This window comes from Gekko japonicus, unplaced genomic scaffold, assembly GCF_001447785.1.
Source record: "Gekko japonicus isolate JY-2015 unplaced genomic scaffold, Gekko_japonicus_V1.1 scaffold3631, whole genome shotgun sequence".
Taxonomy (NCBI): domain Eukaryota; kingdom Metazoa; phylum Chordata; class Lepidosauria; order Squamata; family Gekkonidae; genus Gekko; species Gekko japonicus.
Genome location: NW_015166541.1, coordinates 76135 through 85082, shown reverse-complemented (window position 1 = coordinate 85082; position 8948 = coordinate 76135). Strand labels below are relative to the sequence as shown.

The following is an 8948-nucleotide window of genomic DNA, read 5'->3' as shown; positions in this document are numbered from 1 at the left end:
CAATCCTACCTAGCTTCGTGTCATCCACGTAGACACAGAGCCATTTACGAGCACTCGTTGGGTATAATTTTTCAACCAGCCATGAATCCATCCAACGGTTGCACCATCCAGCCCACACTTAACCAGCTTATCCTCAAGGATATCATGAGAAACTTTGTCGAATGCTTTGCTGAAATCTAGATACACTATATCCACAGCATTGCCAGAGTAAACCATTTTGGTAACTCTGTCAAAAAAGGAGATAAGGTTGGTCTGGCATGACTTATTCTTGATAAACCCATGCTGGCTACTACCAATTAACTCATTCCATTCAAGGTGCTCACAGACAGAGCGTTTAATAATCTGCTCTAGAATTTTCCCAGGTATTGATGTCAAGCTGACAGGCCTGTAATTTCCCGGGTCTGTCTTTTTTCCCTTCTTGAAGATTGGGACAACATTTGCTCTTTTCCAGTCTTCCGGCACAACACCAGTACTCCAGGACATCTCAAAGATTAGAGCCAGAGGCTCTGAAATAACATCTGCAATTTCTTTTAGCACCCTGGGATGCAAGCCATCTGGCCCTGGAGATTTGAAAGTATTTAAGGCAGCTAGATGCTCTCTAACCATTTCCTTATTTACTCTGGACTGGCAGTTTCTCCTTCCTTCATATGCCCTGCATTCTTCCATTTGCATACAGCTCGCCTTATGGTTAAAGACTGATGCAAAGTGAGAGTTGAGTAATTCCGCTTTGTCTTCATCCCTTGCTAAGGCTTGACCGTCTTCCCCTAGCAATGAGTTTACTCCATCCCTGTTCTTTTTTTTGCTCCGAACATAGGCATAGAATTTTTTGTTTTGTTTTTAGCATCCCTCACAAGTCTCAGCTCCATCTGCGCTTTAGCTTTTCTGACACCATCCCTACAGATTCGAGCCTGCTTCTTGTACTCACCCTCAGTAATCTGACCCTCCTTCCATTTCCTGTACATTTCCCTTTTTAGTCTCAGCTCTTCAGAGAGTTCCTTGTTCAGCCACTTCGGCTTCATTACCCATCTCCCACCTTTCTTTCTTACCGGAACAGTTTGTAATTGTGCCTTAAGCACTTCATTTTTCAGCATCACCCATCCTTCCTGTGCAGATTTCCCCTTCAGCATTTCCAGCCACGGGATCCTTTCTGGGAAATGAAACTGTCAGCAAGACAAGACAGGAATTTACTGGACCTTTTATTTTTAGCAGAGTTGGACTTCCAGCAGATATCCAGGTAATTGACATTTCCCATGGCCACCGTGTCCCATCTCTTTGAGAACTTTGTAATCTGTTCTAGGAGTGTCTCATCCAAATGTTCTGCCTGGCTTGGTGGTCAATAGCAGACCCCCACCATAATATCAGTATTATTTCTTACTCCTTTTATTTTTACCCAGAGACTCTCAACTGGACTTTCATGCTCAGATTCACATATTTCCTCACAAGTATATACCTCCTTTACATATAATGTGACTCCTCCACCCCTCCTCCACCCCTCAATCCCAATGTTCCAATTGTGAGTGTAATCCCACCAAGTTTCAGTAATGCCTATTAGATCATAGTCCCCTTCCTGTATTAGGACTTCAAGTTCCTCCTGCTTGTTTCCCATACTCTGCGCATTAGTGTAGAGACATCAGAGCCCATGTTTTATGCACCCCGCGGTTTTCATTTCTGTACTTACATGTGAGTTACTGTTACCTAACATACGTGCCACTCCCTGCAAAACTTTAGATTTCTTATATCCAGTTATTGGCATCTGTCATGACCCCAGGGGGTCTCCATCTTCTGCTGCCACCACCCCCCCGGACTTCGGTCCCTTGAGAAGGCCCAGGGTACCTTCCCAAGCCCCTTCAGACTGCCCTTTTGTAGCCAAAAAACGCAAGTGTGATGACCAAGGCAGAGAACAATTAAACAGAAAAGGTTTATTATCACAGTACTGGGGCAAGGAAGAAAAGGCAAGGTGCTTTAAAAGATATAACAGTGTTTAAAAGGCAAAGTAAACAGACTCTAACACACTACTACTTGGCTCACAGCCTGCCTTTTAATCTTGCTCTCCCCCAGACCAGCCTGTCCCCTCAGTGAGACCAGGCCGCAGAGAGACGACAGCACTGAGGGATCTTTCTCTCCCCCAGACCAGCCTGTCCCCACAGTGACCAGGCCGCAGAGAGAGACGAAAGAACACAGTCCCCTTCAGTTTAGCTCTGTGTGAGGAAAGAACACCATTTCCCACAGTTAACACCTTAAGACAGACTCTCCTCACAGAATCTTTGAACTCTGATTGGCTATAACCGGGGCTTTTTTTGTAGAAAAAGCCCAGCAGGAACTCATTAGCATAATAGGCCACACCCAACAGCAGAAACTCATTAGCATATTAGGCCACACCTCATGCCTTCCTTTGGTTTGCTCGGGCTCCCCGCAGCCACGGGGGGCGCCCAGGCAAGCCCCCCCTTGAAGGGAAGGGAAGGCAGTTTAAACTGCCTTCCCTTGGCTTGCCTGAGTGCCTCGCTGTGGGGCGCCTGGGCAAGCCAGCCCTTGGACAGGCTGAGAAAGGCATGGGAGGCATTTAAGAGAAGAGAAGAAGAGAAGAGATTGGATTTATACCCCGCCCTTCACTTGGAGTCTCAGAGCGGCTTACAAACTCCTTTCCCTTCCCCTCCCCACAACAGACACCCTGTGAGGTGGGTGGGGCTGAGAGAACTCTGACACAAACTGCTCTTTTTCAAGGACAGCTGTGCCAGAGCTTGTGACTGACCCAAGGTCACATCAGCAGGTGCAAGTGGAGGAGTGGGGAATCAAACCCGGTTCTCCCAGATTAGAGTCCGCACACTTAACCACTACACCAAAATGCCTCCCCTATCTTTCCAGGGGCCCCCCTGGCCCACCCGCCTCAGAGTCACTGGTGGGGGGTCGCTCTCCAGGCCTTCCCTCTGTAGCCACACACACAGAGGTTTTGGCTGTAGTGGGCGTGGCCAACTCTGAAGCCAGCTGGAATGCCGTTCCTGTGCGTTTCTGCCCCCCAAAAGCCCTGGCTATGACCCTCTCTAACACCCTATCTGCCCCCCTCCCCTTGCCTTCCCCACTACTGGGCATGTGCACTGTGGAGGGGGGGGGGAAGTTTCACGCTGGGAAGCTCCGACTTCTGGCCACTGGCCCATCTCCCGGCTGATCGGCCCGCCCTGCCCTGCCCTTGCTCCAGTGGCCTTCCATTCTCTCTATGCCCCAGCACCTCAGCTTTCCCTGCCCGCCCTGGGTTTCTCTTGCTGCTCTTCTTTTTCCTCGAGAGTAAGAGGAGTGAAAAGGGAAGCCCAGCGTAGCCTCTACATGCCTACGTCACTTCCGGAAGTGACATAGAAGGTGACATAACTACATAGAGGCTGCCCCCCCCCATTAAAAATGTCCTAGCTACACACTTAGCCCTCTTTACCTCTAGCACCAATCCCCAGTTCAACTCCCCTGTTAGAAGTACTATTCAAATTAAGAAAAAAGAGAAGAGATTGGATTTATACCCCACCCTTCACTACCTGAAGGAGTCTCACAATCTCCTTTCTCTTCCCCTCCCCACAAGAGACCCCCTGTGAGGTAGGTGGGGCTGAGAGAGCTCTTTTGAGAACTGCTCGTGAGAGAACTGCTCTGAAAGAACTTGTAACTGACCCAAGGTCACACCAGCAGCTGCATGCGGAGAAGTGGGAAATCAAACCTGGTTCTCCCAGATTAGAGTCCATGCTCCTAACCACTACACCACACTGGTACTCATCGCAAGCCCTGCAGGGATCCTGAGTGCCTCTTACGGACTCAGCCCGCCTGGTCTGTTGTTGGCTTTTTGATTTAAGGGATTGCAGATTGGACGGGATGCAGATGTTGAATTAGATGGGGAAAAACTGATTCAGAAATTTGAGAGATGCTATCACTCAGAGTAGCTAGATAAATCAATGGTTTGACTTTTACAGGGCAGGTATTCCCATCTTCCTCTCATATTTTATCATGCTTATTTTGTCCAGTGTCCTCAGCTACTTCCTTCTGTTTTGTCCCCAGCTATTCCCCCATGTTAGGGAAAGCCAAGGGGCAGAAAGGGTATAATCTGTCCCAAATCAGCCAGCAGGACAGTGTGCTGAGAACAGTGCGTGGGTTTTACAGAGGTCTCCTGCTCTTTCCTATCCCAGGGCATTATCTACAACTCAAGCAGTATTTGACAAAAGGGGGAAAGGGAATCCCCCTCCTCCCCACGGGGGGGGGGGATGCCTGGAGACTGGAGCCTGATTTCCTTATAGATAGTGGGATGCTGCATTCCCATGGGGGGGTAGATGTAATGGTTAGGTGGGATGAATGTGACATGTGTGTCTGTGTGCTCTGCTATTGGGGAGGGGTCCTTTCAAATTGCCTATATTAACTGGAGACTTGCCAAAATCATTCGTTCTAACACAAGGATGCTTTAACCTGAAACTAGCATACTTTTCTCAATAAACAAATCTTTTGATAAAGGGAGAGTTGTTGAGAGTAACTCAGCCAGGAGTCTGACATGGGTTATATGGTGACTTCTATCAAAACAACTATCATGCAAAATGCTGGCCTGGATGAATCACAAGTGGGAATTAAGATTGCTGGGGAAAAGATCAACAACCTCAGATATGCAGACGATACCACTCTAATGGCAGAAAGTGAAGAGGACCTAAAGAGCCTCCTGCTCAGGGTAAAAGAGGAGAGCGCAAAAGTGGGCTTGAAGCCCAACATCAAAAAAACTAAGATCATGGCATCCGGCCCCATCACTCCTTGGCAAATAGAAGGGGAAGTCGGCGAAGTAGTGACAGACTTCACGTTCCTGGGATCCCAGATCACCGCAGACTGTGACAGTAGCCATGAAATTAAAAGATGCCTGCTCCTTGGGAGGAAAGCGATGGTGAACCTAAACAGCATGATAAAAAGTAGAGACATCACCCTGCCAACAAAAGTCCGCATGGTCAAAGCAATGGTATTCCCAGTAGTCATGTATGGCTGCGAGAGTTGGACTATAAGGAAGGCCGAGCGCCGAAGAATAGATTCTTTTGAACTATGGTGCTGGAGAAGACTCTTGAGAGTCCCTTGGACTGCAAGAAGATCAAACCAGTCAATCCTAAAAGAAATCAACCCTGACTGTTCCCTGGAAGGCCAGATAATGAAACTGAAGCTCAAATACTTTGGCCACCAAATGAGAAGGGAGCACTCCCTGGAGAAGACCCTGATGCTTGGAAAGACTGAAGGTCAAAGAAGATGGGGACGGCAAAGGATGAGATGGTTAGACAGTGTCAAAGATGCAACAAACATGAAATTGAGCCAACTTCAGAGGACGGCGGAAGACCGGAAGGCCTGGCGGGAGCTGGTCCATGGGGTCGCGAAGAGTCGGACTCGACTGTGTGACTGAACAACAACAAAATCAAAACAACTTATGCAGCACCCTTTCACTCTTCATCTCCATTACAAATGTGAAAGCCCAGGAAAAATTGGAAAAGATCTTTTTCCTTTTTTTCTGAGGATATTTTTTTCAGTTCTTCTGGTGCAAAAATTGGGAAATTTGAACACTGGAAAAAATTCCTGTGAAATATTTCCTTGGCAAGAATTAGTAAAATGCTTCTTAAATCTGATTTGAGAGCCAGCATGGTGTAGTGTTGAAGAGCGACGGTCTGTAATCTAGATAACGGGGGTTGATTCCCCACTCCCCTTCCACATGAGGCCTGCTGGGTGACCTTGGGCCAGTCACAGTTCTCTCAGAACTCTCTCAGCCCCACCTACCTCACAAGGTGCCTGTTGCGGGGAGGGGAAGGGAAGGCGACCGTAAGCCGCTTTGAGACCTCAACTCTTCTTCTTAATATTTAGCTATGGTATCTGACCCATTGCGGCTGTGTGAGAAATAATACATTTTCTTCTGTTTATTTCAGAATTGGTTTTATACCTTCAAATTTCAATTTTCCTTATCTTTCAGATGGCAGAAGTTACAATGCATGGGCTATAGTGGTATAGAGTGCATCAGTTTGCTATTATTTCTTAAGTACTGAATGTACTTGCAATTTTCCATATAGAAAACAAAGACATTTATATGTTTAAATGGCACAAATATGCCAAATTGTACACATTTATTTGCTAAGTAATAGATTATGCAGTTTATATTGTTAAATCACCACATTTGTTTGGGTGTGATAGGAAAATAAGCCTTGCATATGTTTCCCCTCCAAAAAACCTTTCAGCTTTTGTTTTCTTGGTTTCTTGGTTTCTTTTGCTTTGTTTTTTGGAAGAAACTCCCCACCCACCCCCCACCCCCGGGTAGTACACACATCCCTCTATCCCTTGTGTGTGTGTGTAGGCTTAGCTTGGCTGCCAAGAGGAGCTAATATATATTTGCTGGCTAACAATTGTTTGAAAGTTGGGTGAGGTCGATAGCTTGGTGTCCTTCTTTTGAAGAGATGCCTTCCCCCAGTACCCGAGATACTGTAACTGGAGTTTCTAGGGATTGAATCTGGTATGCAAAACATGTGCTCTGCCACTAAGCCACAAGCCCTTTCCAAGGAAAGTTCAAACTGTGAGCCACAATCCATACTGCTAGTGGTAGCATAAAAATGTGGTACAATAAGTTTCTGTCCTTTTGGTCCAGGGCGTGTCTCCAAGGGGGTTGTTTTCCATCTATACAGCATCCTTCCATTAGCACAGAGAGGCATACTTGCAATGGCTGCATTCAGGAGTAATGACTGGCATCCCTAGCGAGCTCCCGTTCTCTTGCTTGCTGCCTTGCTAGTTGACTGTGGGACAGCAGGTTTGCCTTTACTTCCCCATGCTTGAGCTGAGTAGACATTACCAAAGAACTCCATTTCATTGGTTTTTGGAAACAACCGTGCAATATTCTCTGTGGGACTCTGGAGCACATTTTCAGGTACCTGCCAGCTTTAGTATCAAGTGAAGACCTTTTCAAAGTGTCTATTTAAATTTACCTGTGTGTTGACAGATAGAATGTCTGAAGGAAAACCTCATGCAGCAAACCCAGGAAATGAAGAGGCTTCACTCTGAGTTGGTGAGTTGCACTTTTCCCTTTCCCTTCACAGGCAACCCCATTGTAACACCCCAAGAGCTGTGGTAAGTCAGCATATGGGTACCTGGCATCATCTGGTCATGGCCAAAGAGTGGGGAAAGTGACAGACACCCCTTGGCAGGGCTCACACCACATAGTGAGCACACCAGAGCTCCCAGCAACCCCTGTGACACCTGCCAGTCAAGGAGAGGTGTCCTGGTGATGCCCCAGGAATTGCACACATGGGTGCACCAGCCAGCACCGTGGTGGATGTAGCCACTGCCCCTTGTCATTTGGCTGGAATCACCCATGCCATGGATTCACCCAAGGAGAGAAAAATGGCAGCACAGCTTCCCCTATTGGTCTGTAGGCAGAGGCTTAAGTCCCCACCTGCAGCCAGGTTCCCTTTTGTCGGCGGCACACCTAGTTGCTGTCCACTGCAGCAACACTAGGGGCAGCCACAGTAGAACACCCTCCCCTTTCTGATTCCAGCTGGAGTGGGATGTCTGCCAGTCAGATACTGGAGCAGCACAGCAACAGAAGACATACCTGCAGTGCCCCTAAAGGTCATTCCCAGTAGCCACCTAGCAACTGAGAGACATCGGTTTGATTCCCAGGAGGGGTGATGCTGGGAAAGCTCACTTCCCCCCAGCTACAGGCCAAATGGCAGCGGCAGCAGAAGAGGAGGAGGAGGAGACTGGATTTATATTCCGCCCTTTACTATCCGAAGGAGTCTCAGAGTGGCTTACAATCTCCTTTTCCTTCCTTTCCCCACAACAAGACACCCTGTGATGTAGGTGGGGCTGAAAGAGCTCTCTCGAGAACTGCTCTTGAGAGAACAGCTCAGAGAGAACTTGTGACTGACCCAAGGTCACACCAAGTAGAGTTGTCCCAGTTGCTGTGTGCTGGTTGTGTTGTAGGTTGGCATTGCACTGCACATGGAGTCTGTCCTGGCTTCAGCTCCTGTCGGCTGCCTGCATTCAAAGAATGAAAAGAAAAATAAAGAGTAGTGAGTAACATTCAGCGCTAGCAGCAGACAACAAGTGGGCCTCAACTCTGCTCATGGTTCTCTTGCAGTTCTCCTCCCCCCCCCCTTTGGAGTTCCAGCAAGGTGAGATGCTCCTGCTCCTGGGACACAGACTGTACCCTTTAAGACAGCGTTGGGGAAGCTGGATTGGAACTGTGTCTGCCCTGTCTGCTGGGGCAGCTCCATGGGGCTCAGATCCTGCAAGGCAAGAGGCATCATGGTTGTTGTTTTTTTGAAAATATAAGAAAGGCCCCGCTGGACCAGGCCAGGGTTAGGGTCCACCTAGTCCAGCCTCCTGCCTCACACAGAGGCCGACCAGAGTGACCCTGGAGGGCCACAGTCTGATGTCGCCGCCCATCACTGGTTCTCAGAGGATTACAGCCTCTGGATGGGGAGATCCGCTTTAGTAGCCACCGATGGATCTATCCTTTGTGAATTTGTCTAATCCCGTTTTAAAGCCATCTATGTTTGCAACCATCACTATATCCTCTGATGGCGAATTAATCAGTAGTATAGTAAAGAAGTACTTCCTTTGGTTTATCCTAAATCTATTGCCTGCTTCATTGGGTGCTTCCTGAGTTCTGGTATTTTGGAAGACCCAGGAAAAGTTGTCCCTGCTCTCTCTCTGCTCGATGTATAATTTTATAAATCTCTATCGTGTCCCATCAGTCAATTCCAGTCTATTTGCCCTATTGAAAGGTGCTTCCTTAATCATTTTAGCTGGCCTCTTTTGTACTTCTTCCAGCTCTGCAATGTCCTTTTTGAGATATGACAAACAAAATTGCACACAGTATTCCAAATGAGATCACATCATAGATCTATACAGGGGCAGTTTTACTTTCAGTCCCTTTCCTAATGATCCCCAGCATGGAGTCTGCCTTTTCCACTGCTTTT

General features: G+C 47.7%; 1 protein-coding gene across 1 annotated transcript in view; it reads left to right on the top strand.

Moving 5' to 3' along the window:
* Positions 1-8948, top strand: part of KIFC3 (kinesin family member C3) — a 78319-nt gene that overhangs the window by 12419 nt on the left and 56952 nt on the right. Inside the window, exon 2 of the mRNA XM_015412317.1 lies at positions 6965-7030. Within this exon, the coding sequence (XP_015267803.1) occupies positions 6965-7030 (66 nt within the window). The remainder of the gene's footprint in view (positions 1-6964; positions 7031-8948) is intronic.